The sequence below is a fragment of the Salvia splendens genome, chromosome 1, assembly GCF_004379255.2.
Source record: "Salvia splendens isolate huo1 chromosome 1, SspV2, whole genome shotgun sequence".
NCBI classification, from domain to species: Eukaryota; Viridiplantae; Streptophyta; class Magnoliopsida; order Lamiales; family Lamiaceae; genus Salvia; species Salvia splendens.
This window is the reverse complement of record NC_056032.1, coordinates 46,961,897-46,976,711: the sequence shown is the minus strand read 5'-3', so window position 1 is coordinate 46,976,711 and position 14,815 is coordinate 46,961,897. Positions and strand designations below refer to the sequence as shown.

Below are 14,815 nucleotides of genomic sequence, written 5' to 3'. Positions count from 1 at the left end.
TCAAACCGTCGGTTAACCGGCGGTACAGTTCAGTTTGTGCATGCCTATCGACGGCCCAAAAGGACACATGCACTTGCGCACCTAACTCGCTATCAAAATGACCTTTGCACCCTCTTCTCGAGAAAATTCTTCCAATCACTAATATCAGATTATAACTAAAAAGTCTATCTCATAATTCTAAAAAAATACACGACTATTAAATATTTAAATACTCCATATCTAGCAATTTTGCCACAATAATATAAACTCTCTTTTATATTGTACTACTACTAACAAATGAAATAAAAAGGAAAAAAATAAAATAAAATAAAATAAAATAAAATAAAATAAAATAAAATCAACGTCGCTTAAGCCTCTGCATCCTCTCATCCACAGTTCCATCCCGGGGCAACGAGAGCCGTCGTCTCAGCGAGAAGTGAAATGCAGAAATAACACAAAGATCGAGCAACGATCTCCTAGTATTTCCACACTCGATTTCTTCATGAGACGAAGAACCCTTCCCTGATTGTTCATTGCGCATATATGTCTCCTATTCCATGCTTTTCAGCTTCAAATTTTGACTATCTTCGCGGCTCTGACCAACGGATTCTCCCTCGCGATCGCCTCACGTCCGGCGGTTTTGTAGTCATAGCTGCAGTCGTGGCGATCGGAGTACCGATGATCGGCGCAGAAAAGCTCGCCGCACCGGCACCTGAACCCGGTCAAACCGACTCTCCGGCTGCAGCCGGAGCACCGGTTCACTCCTGTCTTCGCCCCCGCCCGATCCTCCTTCAGATCTGCGCTCGTCTCGAGGAGCTTCAGTATCCTATGCGGAGATGACCTCGCGGTCGAGCTGGATCTGATGGATCTCTCTCCGAAAACACGGATTTTCGGCTTCGCCACGCCCGACGCCGGCGCAGGGACCGCGGCTGCGGAGATGGAAGCCTCTGCAGGCGTGCTGAAGCATTTCTGGCATAAATTATTCGCGGCAGAATTCCCCGCCACGCCGCATTTGACGCAGAGCGCGATGTTCTCAGGTACGACCTTGAACTCCGTCTCCTCCTGCCCTGTCTTCTGCGCCATTGACGTCAAATTTTTCGTAATTCCGCCGTTATTTTAGAGAGGGAGAGGGAGAGGGAGAGGGAGAGGGAGAGGGTATTTGGAAATGTGGGGGCGTTTTTAGAGAGAGAGAGATAGGGGGGCTGCAATTTGAAGGGCGTAAAGTCGGTCGACATGTAAGAATAATTGGTTCATACTGACTTCATAGGGACGCGTATCGGCCAAGTTGCTGACGGATATACCCCTCTTGGTTTCCCTGAATTGCGTTCTACATCAATCTGACGTGGCATTATATATTCAGGCCATCCACCATGGAATAGCCTAGCCATAGCCTAGCCACATCACTCAAGATTATATAAAACAAATAACTAACAATCACACAAAATACGGAATTAAATTTACGACACAAATACGAGAAAATTCAATAATATTATTACAAATTTAAAAAGTACATTAATTAAAAAAATTACATAATTAAAAAAAAGTATATTAATTAAAAAAGTACATTAATTAAAAAAAATGCATAATTTAAAAAAAAAAACTAACGCTATGAGTCCTCCGCGTCCATAACTCTTCAATTAAATCATTTTGGAGTCGAATATGAGCCTCTGTTTGGCGCATGTCGGTATGTGCTTGGAGGGGTCGGCTTCATCGTGAGGTACTCCACTCCGTACGTTGGGGGCGGCCACGCCGTGGCTTGGACCAGCTTCATTATCGTCGTTGGTCCAACTAGTCAGTTGTACACCTTCATCTTCGACAATCATGTTGTGCATGATAATACATGCGTACATTATATCAGCAATGCAGTCGACATGCCACAAACGCATTGGACCCCTAACTGCCGCCCATCGAGACTGGAGCACACCAAATGCGCGCTCCACGTCCTTGCGCGCCGACTCCTGTCGTGCCGCAAAGTAGACCTTCCTCTCATCTGATGCGCATCGGATCGTCTTCACAAAAACGGGCCACCTAGGGTATATCCCATCCGCCAAGTAGTAGCCCATATCATGCCGGTTGCCGTTGGCGACAAAACTGATGGCCGGACCGACACCCTGGCACTGCTCGTTGAAAAGTGGCGACGAGTTGAGGACGTCGAGGTCGTTGTTCGAACCGGCTATCCCAAAATACGCATGCCAAATCCGCAGCCGGTAATCAGCTCCGGCCTCGAGGATCATCGTGGGATTCTTTCCCTTGTAGCCGGTCGTGTAGAACCCCTTCCAGGAAGCGGGACAATTCTTCCACTCCCAATGCATACAATCTATGCTGCCTAACATCCCCGGGAACCCATGCTGTTCCCCGTGCATCCGTAAAAGATCCTGGCAGTCTTCGGGGGTAGCCGGTAGGGCTTCGAAGGTACTGATCACTGAATATTTCAATCACGCCCATACAAAAATACTTAATACATTCAAGGGCAGTCGACTCATCGATGTGGAGGTACTCGTTGAAAAGTGGCGACGAGTTGAGGACGTCGAGGTCGTTGTTCGAACCGGCTATCCTAAAATACGCATGCCAAATCCGCAGCCGGTAATCAGCTACGGCGTCGAGGATCATCGTGGGATTCTTTCCCTTGTAGCCGGTCGTGTAGAACCCCTTCCAGGAAGCGGGACAGTTCTTCCACTCCCAATGCATACAATCTATGCTGCCTAACATCCCCGGGAACCCATGCTGTTCCCCGTGCATCCGTAAAAGATCCTGGCAGTCTTCGGGGGTAGCCGGTAGGGCTTCGAAGGTACTGATCACTGAATATTTCAATCACGCCCAGACAAAAATACTTAATACATTCAAGGGCAGTCGACTCATCGATGTGGAGGTACTCGTCCCACATGTCTGCCGCGCCGCCGTAGGCCAATTGCCGGATTGCCGCAGTGCACTTTTGAATAGGTGTGTGGCCGGGTCTGCCAGCCGCATCGTGCCTGAAGCGGAAATACAGATATCGATGCTCCAAAGCGTTAACAATACGCATAAACAGGGCCCTGCTCATCCTAAAACGACGCCTGAAATGGTTGGCGTTGAGCCGCGGCTCCTGTGCGAAGTAGTCTTCGTATAGGCGCTGATGTGCAGCTACGTGATCACGATCAATCACTTCTCGGCGGTGGACCACTGGGCGAGGTCAGGTACCGCCGGCTGCAAGGCCCTCTGCATCCATCGATCAATCTCACGGTTCGTATAGGCCTCTAGCGCTTCGTTCATTATACGATCGTACTTCTCAGCATCCCCACCACTACCACCACTACTACCACCGGCGTTACTCATTTCTCGGTGTTGATCTTGTACAGAAATTAAGATAGAGAGAGTACTCGTTAAAACAAGTGGTGCGAATGAAAATGACGTGCAAACCGCGTATATATAGTGTTTCGAAAATAAAAAATAAAAATAAATAAAAAAATCCGCTCGGCGGTGCGCTAGACGATCCGGGCGCTGCAATAGCGCCGAGCGGATCGCCCAGCGCCGCGAAACCGCCGAGCGCTCGGCGGTTTTTAATTCCGAAATCTGCTGGGCGGTTGCAATGGACCGCCTAGGGGACCGCCTAGCGCCGGCGCTCGGCTAGGTGGTGCGCTAGGCGCCATTGCGGATGGCCTCATAATCATCATCTTTTTTTAATTTATAAATAAATTTTTATTTATTTCTCGTACCTACTCCACCCAAATAAATTATTGCCATTTGCCAACTTGTAGATCGTAATTCGTAGAGTTGGGTTAGGAGGGCTCTTTGCTTTATTTAATTTATAGTGCTAATTATTAGTTGGTGGGTATTGTTGGAGATATAAATAAATTTGCGTATTGATTCATTACTCCAACAAATGATAGCCGTTTATATTGAATAATTCACCTGTCACGATGGGCTTTGAATTTATAGTTTCGGAAATTTTATTTCACTCTTTCAAATGTGTTGAATCTTCCAAATGTTAATATAATATAGACATATAGTACTGGAATTTTTTTTTATATGATTATGAGCTTGTTAGTTCGTCCAATAATATTTACCAACAATTCGATAGTTTACGGGATTAAAGTGTAAATAATCTATACCCCTTGTTTGATAGCAAATTTCACTCCATTTGTTGAAGTTGAAGCCCACTTCAACGTATTATTTTAAACTCAATACACTATATAACTACAACAAACTCATTGTTTATGTATACTAGTACCACACCTGTGCGATGCATGGTGCGATTTAATTTTATCACAATGAATTCACATTTTGAAAAATTTACTTAAAATCAGATACAATTACATTATTTAAAAATTAAAATTCACAAATATGTAAAATAATATGAATGTACAATTCTAAAAACATAAATAAAGCAACTTTAGAAATCAACCAAGCACAATTTAAATATGCAATCTCAAAAAACATAAGTAAAGCATCTTTAAAAATCAACAATCGATAATGTATGTACTACAATTTATGTACATTTATCAATACCCATCTATTAAAATCCCAATTACTACATTAATAAAATTGAAATTATGAAATTCCAATCCCATTCTCTAACCTAGCTTTTTTTTTCTTCCTTGTTTCATACTATGTAATAAAATGTGACCTGGAAGGCTCCATGAAGATAATGTAGTCTCTGTAACAGAATCCATCTCTCCAATTTGCATCATCTCTCTTCTTCCCATAGATATTGCTGAGTACCATCTCTCATCGGAGAAAGAGGACGCACGTCGCTTTGGCTCGGCGGCCACCGCTGCTTCCTCACCGCGTTTAGGATCTGCAGCGATTACACCGCCGTCGAAGAGCTCCTACGCGGCGGGAGACGCCGTTTCTCAATTATCTTGACCGACATCAAATGCAAAATCGAGATCATCATCTCCGGCTTTCACCACTGATTTAGGTGTACCTGACATTTCCTACCATTGCTTCGTCGAGGAATTTTGATTGAAATAATTTTTTTGGAAGAGTATTTATAGAGATTTTACATTATTTCATCCCAAGAGTCTTTTTGATGTAACTGACTTTTCATCCTCCTTATTTCTATGTTAATGAATATTGACTGTAGAGTAAAGAGTAAAGAGTAAAGAGTAAAGAGAAATTTGATATGTTAATGCCATCAGCGTTAGAATGAAGACTTTCATCCTTCATATTTCTATGAATATTGATTGTAGTTCTATAAATATTGATTGTAGAGTACAGAGAAAGTTAATATGTTAATGCAATTAGCGTTAGAATGAAGACCAAACTATATTTCTTCTATTATTATCTAGTTATTTTTATTTGATTTTATTATTAATAATGGCATTAAAAGTGATTGAGATGTGCTAGTAACTAAAGTAACACGCAAGTTTAATTGTAAAAAATCTTTAACAACAACTAATTTTAATTAAATTATAAATTTTAAATAAAAATGGTAGTCTTGTAAATATCCCCAAAACTCCCCTTTTATATATGTATAGATAGATTGTCCTTTTATCTGGATTCTTTTAACCTTGACTCTATAGTAATATGTTTTTCAACCTTTTTTTTCTTTCCCCGTCTAGCCCCGTTGATTCTATGGTAGTGGTGGTGTCCAACAATAGTGATTTGTGGTTTCCATTTCAATTTCACTAGAATACTTTTTCCCTCTTGCTTTCCAATTTCATTCGAGGACTTTCACTCTATTGTAGATGTCACTCCATGCCCGTTGTGACCCAATTGCACATACGATGCAATTACTAAATCTAGATATGAGGATGAGTTTCATGGTTTTTGTTCTATTGGTTGTGATTACGGTCACACGTTTCATATATGGCGGTGGAATAGGAGACTACAACGGGTGGGCATGAGTGGGTTGTTTTCTCTATAATGTGTGTTACATTTTTCACTAACAATACTATAATTTTTTTTATTTCTTACTTATCAATTGTGCATTAATTCTCGTGTCATTCCAAATATCCATATTTTTGTGAGACGAGGGGAGTATAAAACATTTGTGTAGAAACATTCCAATGGTTTTTGGTAGTATTAGATTTTCGGGTTTTGATATTAGATTTCCAATTTTTTGGTTTTTTGCTATTGAAAATTTTGAAATTTTATATTTTATGCAATTTAAGATTTTTCATATCAGATTTCATAGTTCAGATTTCAGACAGTTCGGCCTGAATCTGATTCATTTTTCATAAAATTTTGGATATTCAGACAGTTTGGACTGAGTTGTGCATGAATCCAAGCTGAATCCGAATATTCACATACCCACCATTAAGTTTTTTTTTTTTTTTATTAAATCGTAGGAAATTTATGATTTATAAAACTAAGTATTAGTATAAAACTAATGTTTGACAACCATTCAAACGAATTATTTGCACACAATAAAATTGTCAATACCTTCGGTAGGACACTTTCATTCTATTCAACAAATTAAAAATTTAAGTCATGATCAAAATAAATGAGAAATTATTATTGATTTTATTTTTTGTTTTAAAAATGTTCTTATTAAAGAGAGACGAAAATTATATGCTAAACCCAACCCAGTTTTTCGATTGTTGGGGTGGGCTATCCAATCAGCCCAAGCCCATTTTATCAAATATTGTTTGCATCATATTTTGGGAATATATTTATCTTTTGTTGACATAATATTGGATAGATAAATAAGGGAAGAGTGTTAGTAGTACTAAAATAAAGTTCGTGATTTACCTATTTCGCCCTGTGGCAATGCGCAATTGCGTAGGGTTCGAAGTCCTTTTCCTCACTACCCACAGATGCTCTTCCTTCGCCGGAAAGCATCCGACGGTGTATCTCCGCTGCCCTGCCGCAACCACTCCTATTTAGTTCTCTCTATAATTCAACATTCAATCGATTTACCTATTCTATTAGTTTTTGTCTCTATTTCCTGAAAATATCCCCATATCAATTCATTGAATATATTTATATACTCTCTTCTAAATAAGCACTCGTATATAATAGTCATTCTATTTGTATTTGGTTCACATTCCAAATAACTTCCTGATCTACCGAAAATAGGCCAATCACTGTTTTCCTTCCAATTCTCTGCTCATTGGAATGCCCGGTTGAGCATCTTAGCTCCTGTTCGAGATTATCACCGAATTTGTGATAGGGTTTAGGGGCGAAGTTTTAGGAAATTGCGGAGTGCAGTGATGGGGGGAGATGATCGAACATTTGGGGCTAATTTCACAAGTAAAGGAGTTTCAAGGCTTCGCGGTGTTGTCGAGGAGAAGCTCAAGGAGTTCATGGGTGACTACACCGATGACACTTTGGTGGTAGGAATTGAGTTTCATCGAGAATTTAATTTACAGTTGTTATCACAACTGTGTGTTTGGGGATTATAGATTCAACTATGTAGGCTTGTTTCATTACTGTATCAGGATTGCTTGTGGTTGTTTATATAAAGTGAATCATGGGCCACTATTTTGATCATGTAAACAATGGCTATTTGAATGAGCTGCATATCAGTAAGCCGAAATGTGGTGCATCATGCATTGCATGGAAAGATATAGAATTACCTAATCTCGTGGTCAATCTGGTGCTGAGCTGGAATTGTGTTATAATTTTAGTTATGTGTTTAGTCATTTATGGTGGTTATTCTTTCTTTCACCTTTGGCTTGATTATCATTGCCATCTAGCTGCCCTTAGTATCCATTTAGGACTTCTTTCCCGTATACTATATGCATTTATTGCGTGCAAGCCTAAACATTGCTTGGGGATAATATGTGGTTGTGAATGTCATTTAGCTGGTGTCTCCCCTGTCAGTTTGTCACCTGGCAACCCTCATGTTTTATGGTACAATGTTGTTTAATACATTGGCCATAGACTTGTCTCCTTTTTTCAAACTTTGACTTCCTTTTCAACTTATTGAATATATTCATTTTTCCTGTGTATGTACGTGCGTTTTCTATGTTTTGATCTGTACCTTGGATATGACAACTTGTATACTATTATGAATTTGTACTGTTGTGTGTCTTTTTATTCGATTTGATTCTGTTTGTGTCGACGTAGACCTCTCTCCCCGTTTTTTTTTGTGTCCTACATATTGCTGATCTTCTATAATTTATAATCCAGGAATATGTGATAGTCTTGCTAAAAAATGGTAGGAGTAAGGATGAAGCGAAGAATGAACTAGATGTCTTTTTAGGAGATGACAGCGACTCTTTCATATCATGGTGAGGTTACTAGAATCTGCAGTTTAATATGAGATGCATCTGTTCTCACGATTGATCATGCTTTCTGACTGTTGTGAACTTTTTGAACAGGCTATGGGATCATCTGGGGTCTAATTTAGGTTTATACGCCCAAGCACAAGAACTTCAACCAGTAGGAGCCCTCAAAGAAGACCCTGCTTCAGGGGATCAGAGGAAAACTGGATCTGATCAGATTGAATCTGAAGCTGATAAAGGAAACTCTGTTGAAACATATGGGCACCATAAAAATCGGGAAAATAAAGGGTCTGTAAGGGGTGGTAATGATAGAGTCCCCCTTCCTCGGAAGTCTTTGGCCAACAATGCAAATATCAGAGATGAAAATCAGATTAATGATTCTCAATCCAAGTCACATCGTTTTCCTCAGTCAGCAATTCATAAAAAAAGAAGGCGAGATGATGATGATAAGAAACAGCAAAGAAAGGTGATATTTTCATGCCTTTTGAACAATATTAGCTAGATTCTGTACAATGCTATGTTCTATCCGAGATTCGAAGGGGCTTAGATCATTGATTTTTTATTGTCTTCCTCTTCATTGCTCTTGAGGTCAGTTTCCAAGTTTGTTTTGTGCCCCTTAGACGTATTATAGTATTTCTCAATTTTTCATTTACGGAGCTCTGCTATTTTTCGAACCTATCTTATCTGGTACTCCCTCCGTTCCATAGTAGTGGAGGCGTTTATTTTCAGCACGCGGTTTTAAAAAATTGTGTTAAGTGAGTTAAGTAAATGAAGAATAAAGTAGGAAATGGAAAATGTAGAGAGATGAAGAGAGAGTAAAGTAAGTGAGAAGAAATGTATTAACTTTTACTAAAAAGGAAATGCCTCCACTATTATGGAACGTACCATAATGACAAAATGACTCCACTACTATGGAACAAAGGGATTATTTATGTATTTTGCCACCTGGATATTCACCAGTAGAGCAAAACCCCTTGAAGGAAAATAAAGTACAGTACTTAGTATAACCTTCGCCATAGATGTGTCTGTTATTCTGTGTTATATTGTTTGAGACTGTTTGTACAACCCAGGAGACATTGTATCTCTTTTACAATGATACACTACAATCATATGAAGAGTGAAATACAATCAGCATTATGTATTTTCAGATACTACTAATCTACTATACAAATAATAATAGGGATGGATCAAATCCAATCAAGGAGTGTTTTCGTATATTTTATGAAGTAAAGGATCATTACAGCTGTTTGCAAGCATTTGAGAATGTATATTTAAATACTAATATTCAAATATAATTAATTCAAGGAATCCTTTCGTTGAGGCCGTCACTGTGATGGTTGTTATGGTGGCTATATGTCTTGGTTTATGATTTTGTAGTTCAGTATTGTGTTAAACGTAAAGCTTAAGATATCAATTTCAGCAGTTTTAGGCTTTTAGCATCTCATTTGTTATTTTTAAAATACTTATAATTAATTCTGCCATTCATCAACCATAACCTGCCATTGATATTATTTGTAGTGAACATGCTTCTCTGGAGTCCTTTACTTTGTCATTTGTTTACTGACCTGCTTGGTTGAATAACTTGAATTTGACTATAATCGTAGACATAATAAATAAGAATTTCATTGACTCTGACAGAAGTACTCTTCCCATCTTTAGAAAATCTATTTTATAGCCGACAACTCTCTTGAAATCATAATCATGTAGCATTCTCTTTCAGAAAAAAGATTGAAAATATATTTGGAGAACATTTTGCTCTTGCTGTAATGTGGAAACTGGTCTTCTTAATGCTCCTTGATCTTTATCTTGGAAACATGTCACACCCATGTGCTTTTTTGCTACTCTTATTTGTTGCTTCATATTGGCAGAGAGAAGTGTCCCAGTCAACTGTTAGTGCCCCAAAAAGGCTACTGCAATTTGCTGTACGTGATGCTGTTTCTACTTCTAGGCCGTCAAATGCCACAGCAGAGCCTTCACTCAAACGTCTGCGCTCCGTGGTTTCAACAACAGAGTCATATGCAGAAGCACACCCTCAGAGGATTCGCCGTGCTTCTATGTCTGTGGCTATTAAAGCTATGGCAGAAGCGGTGAAGGACGTAACAAAAGTTAGGCCTTCCCGTAATGTGTTTGATAGGCTTGGTAATGCTATGAATGGCCCAAAAACTAGCAGTCATCGAGAACATGGATGTGTTGCTGAAGATGCTGTTGATGAAGACCTTAATGTTGAGATGAAGAGTCTTCACTCTTCTTATTACCCAAGAGATGATATCAGCATGCTGCAAGAAGGGAATATGTCATCTTTTCATGAAGAAGTCATGGTTACTGGTTGGGGATATGACAGAGAAAATTGTGATCAAAGGGGCCGGGAAGGTACAAATATTTATCCATCAGACTCATCTGGTGAAAACTGGGTTGAGAGGTCCTTGAAGTTTCAATATGGTGCTGCTGATCATGTTGATGGAACACCCAACAGACCACCCAGAGATATTATTCAACCTGCGACAGTGCATAGTGGAATCCTCATGAATTCTTCCTCTGTAACCATGAAAATGACGAAACCTCTGTTACAGGAAGAAATAGAGGCATCTGAGATGGATAGTCGTGAAGGAATGCGAGGTGCTTATACCGTGTCAACAAAATCTGAAGCGTGGTTGATGAAAGAGAACAGCAATCATATTGTGCCTTTTAATGGAAATGTGAGAAATTTAACTAAGTCCATGCATTTTATTTCTAATTTTCATCTTTTCTCCATTTTATATTAGTAGCTACTTTCTTTTATGTGTCACAATCATGTTATTGTTATTAACCTGTTTCTTCTGACCTGCTTTCTAATCGGCAAAGCCTGATGCTACTCTGCTTGAGTCTGAAAGGAGTCAGGCAGAAAGTGGTGAGCCTTATATAATCCCTTTTGTTATATTTTTCTCTCAAATACTTTTATTTTATCCTCTAGTTCAGTGGTTTTCTTGGCCATTGAAGGATATATCTCACATCAGATGATGCATTACCATCTTGAAAAGAAATGTATCGCTGGTATGCTGATTCTTATCGCTTAATGGATGCAGGTTTATGCAATACTGTTCCACCACCAACTGATGATGCTGATTCTCGTACCATCTTTGTTAGCAATGTAACCACTTATTAGTCCTCAGGTTTTCTTTTTTTGGTGGATTCTGAGATTGCATTTTTTCTAATTTCCTCCATTTTGTGACGATAGGTACATTTTGCTGCCACGAAGGATAGCCTTTTGCGACATTTCAACAAGTTTGGAGAAGTCCTGAAAGTTATTATCTTAACTGATCCAGCTACTGGGCAACCAAAAGGGTAAGGTGTTTCAGATGCTTGGTTTCCTTTATGGCTTTATCTATTTTATTGTATTTTCTAAAGAATTCTCTTTAATTCAGATCAACATATATAGAATTTATGAGAAAAGAAGCAGCTGAGCTTGCTTTGTCTTTGGATGGCACGTCTTTTTTGTCACGCATTTTGAAGGTATGTAATTAAATGAATAATATTGGTTATAGATGGATGAGTTGCATAATGGTTTACTGAAGATGGTATCCGCTTCTTGAATTGATTTTTGATTGTGTGGTATTCCACTAAATGCTTAGATAATTTGTTTCTTGCACACTTAAGTTGTTTGCTTGGGACCAAAAAGAGTGTGATGCAGTGGCGGATCCAGGGTTTTGGAATTGGGGATGCAAAAAATAATTATAGTGACCTAAAATAAAAATATTCTCTCCATCCACGAAAAATAGACTAAGTTGTAAATGTCCCGGTTTTATTGCACAATTGGTAAAGTAAGAGAGAAAGAGGGAAAATGTGGTGGAAGTAGTGCTAGTGGATTGTTGGGTTCTACATTATCATCTTAGCCGGCACGGGATTTTAGGAGTTGTTGGGTAATGTGGTTAATTGGAGGGAGAAATGGTAGGTGTAAGTATTAAATAGAGAGAGTTAGAATATTTCATTGAAAAGAGAAAAAAGTGGTTGGGTGTATTAATTGGAGAGAGAAAGTTACCAAAAATAGAAATGTGTCATCTTGGTTGAGACAAACTAAAAAGGATAGTGTGTCATCTTAATTGAGACGGAGGGAGTAGTATTTAATTGTTTAACTTTCCATATTTAGAAATTGGTCTAATTTTTGTTGATGGCCCAAAATGGTATAACTAGTCTATTTTTTTGGACGGAGGGAGTATATGATATGAGATGCTCAATTGTCAAAAACGCAATTTTAAATCACAGTCAGGTATCGATCCCTGGTCTCCTACTAGACCACTTAAGCTTTACCCCTTAATCATATGCTGGATCCGCCAGTGGTGTGATGGGTATGTAGATGGTCCTAAGTAGTCGCTAATTTGCTTGAAAAATGTGTTCAATAACATAAATATGAGTTTGTATTTGCATTTTTCGTCATTCATTACACTGTTTTGTTTAAACACTAAACATTTTATCATTCTCCGATCTCTATGGTATTTAAAGACTATGTTACTAAACATGTATTCTAATATCAGCAACATTATAGTACATATGAAGAAGCATGGTTACTGGGTTCTGAGTGAAGTTGAAATATTTTAAGTTTTGCTATTATAAATAATTGTGCTGTGTTCTTGAACTAAATTTCCTTTCTGATATTTATTGTGTTGGATTGTCAACTGAAACTAAAATTCCAATTTAACATTATTGTGTTGTTTCTCTGTGCATAACCCAAGTAAATCTAAATTAATTAAGTCTTTTAAAAATGTTTATTGCATTAAATACTCAATGTTGTGGAAAAGATGTTTATTAAGCACCCATTAATACTTCAGCTTATGTTTAGATTATGATCTGGTGTGTGGAGCATCTTTAACACTTCAGCTTATGTTTAGATTGTAAAGAAAAGCTCTGCTCAACCGGATACTGCATCTGTTATGACATGGCCCCGTGTTGCCTGGGCATCTCCTTTTGTTGTTCCAAGATATGGCAGAGCTCCTTTTGCTAGAGGTATGGCCAGTTTATACAGGGGTGGTGGTCGTGTACCTATGAAGCCTGGTGCACGGAGTTTCCAGTGGAAGCGAGGGGCTGACTCAACTTTGACCACCGAGACTTCAGGTCAGGCCTCCAACAACATAATTTCATCACCAAGTACGCGTAATCTCACATATGTGAGAGCAGAAGCCAAGGCAAATGGGAGTTCAGGATCTGCCTAGGTTGGTTAAATTATCCAACATCAGGTGGCTCAGCGCCATGCAGGGAAATTTTGAATATCGGCATTGTTTTTGCTTGGCTGACATGATCCAGGAAGTGAATGAGTTAAGGAATAATATCCTCGTTTTGCTTTACTTTAGTATAGTGAAGATGGGGCAATTCAGGGTGTTACAGGGGAACAGAAGGAGTCTATTGTGAATATTATGGACTGAGTGCGGCCTAGACATTATGCTCTGAGAATGTTTTTTTGTTTTGCATTGATCATGATCGTTTGAATAGGAAATGGAAAATAAAAAAATGGAAGTTTGCCGAATGTCTCTTTTCACTCTTCTGCAACTGTGTTCTATTATTTCACAATATTTAATCTTATATTGTTAATAATAGATGCTTATCTTTCTTTTGATTAGTAAATGAGCACACTTTATGTCAAGCTGTGAGAAGTGACGCGGTTTCAGGTTTTTTAGTTGAAATCAGTTGGCTTCTGAATACAGCATAAACAAGAAAGGGTTAATTAATACTCCTAGACCTCGTACTACTACAAACAGTTGTTATCTGAATATAATCAAAATCAACAGTTAGCAAATGCTCAATCACTTTTTATAAGTTGGAAGAGATGAATAATGTTTCGTAAACAGATTAAATAAATATACAGATATACGAGACATAAGACCAGAGAAAAGTAGCGAATTTGCTCAACACCAAATTCTCCAACAACCATATCCTTTTAAACCACCGACCACCCCACAGCTCTATGAATTGAATGCTATGGCAAGTGAAATCCTATTCGGTGCAACTCATGTTTTACTAATTTTGGTTTCGAAGGATGATGTGTAATTTTAGGTCCTTCACAACAATATAATTTATCACTCAAGTTCAATTAATTAACCCAAAAATTACTACTTCGCTGCAAGATTACAGGGTCGTGTGTAGTAAATTAAGGTGTCGATCCACAGGGAAGGAAAGATTATTTAATTCTAAAACTTGGAAAACTCATACTAAGAGATATTTTGATTTGAAGATTTTTGATTTCTAGATTATGCAAAAACAAATAGGCAAACTAAAACAAGTAAGACGAATGAAGAGAAGGACATGTTACTCCAAACACTCATGGATAAAACGGTGATTTATTCTAATATCAAACTCTATCTTATGAATCATGGGACTATGAAATCAATTCTCGATGCTAGCACTGAACATGCTTGTCAAACAATAGTTTAAGAATAGTTGAACACATATTCTATAAACTAATTTTCATTAATCTAAGGATCCTACGGAAGCGCGAGACTCAAAGATCAACTACTATAAGCTCTAGAAATCCATTATCAAATTATCATTTGAACAAATCTAATTGATAATTCATTACCACAATGATCCATCTTATTCAAAGTTAAAGAGACATTTGAATAAGAAAAAGTATCTACTATAAATGATGCACCAAAAGTAATAGATTTAAACAATGAAATTGCGATAATGACGATCATAAGATAAAGAAGAACATAGAATAA

General features: G+C 38.4%; 2 protein-coding genes across 2 annotated transcripts; one reads left to right on the top strand and one right to left on the bottom strand.

Annotated features, from left to right (window-relative positions):
* Positions 1-196: 196 nt before the first annotated feature.
* Positions 197-1,224, bottom strand: LOC121802768 (zinc finger A20 and AN1 domain-containing stress-associated protein 5-like). Its single transcript, XM_042202464.1, has one exon. The coding sequence runs from the start codon at positions 1,060-1,062 to the stop codon at positions 550-552; it is 513 nt and encodes a 170-aa protein (XP_042058398.1). The 5' UTR covers positions 1,063-1,224; the 3' UTR covers positions 197-549.
* A 5,403-nt stretch (positions 1,225-6,627) lies between these two features.
* On the top strand, positions 6,628-13,623 carry LOC121757045. The gene is made up of 9 exons (XM_042152520.1): positions 6,628-7,235; positions 8,035-8,135; positions 8,226-8,595; positions 9,998-10,825; positions 10,971-11,016; positions 11,192-11,256; positions 11,344-11,450; positions 11,531-11,618; positions 12,992-13,623. The coding sequence occupies exons 1-9, from the start codon at positions 7,113-7,115 to the stop codon at positions 13,310-13,312; spliced, it is 2,049 nt and encodes a 682-aa protein (XP_042008454.1). The 5' UTR covers positions 6,628-7,112; the 3' UTR covers positions 13,313-13,623.
* Positions 13,624-14,815: the final 1,192 nt, after the last annotated feature.

Bases quoted from the DNA above. Each gene is read 5' to 3' on its own strand.
- LOC121757045 (XM_042152520.1), top strand. From the start codon at position 7,113: ATGGGGGGAGATGATCGAACATTTGGGGCTAATTTCACAAGTAAAGGA. The intron at 11,017-11,191 runs GTGAGCCTTATA...TAATGGATGCAG, and splicing joins AAGGAGTCAGGCAGAAAGTG to GTTTATGCAATACTGTTCCA. The intron at 11,451-11,530 runs GTAAGGTGTTTC...TCTTTAATTCAG, and splicing joins GCTACTGGGCAACCAAAAGG to ATCAACATATATAGAATTTA.
- LOC121802768 (XM_042202464.1), bottom strand. From the start codon at position 1,062: ATGGCGCAGAAGACAGGGCAGGAGGAGACGGAGTTCAAGGTCGTACCT.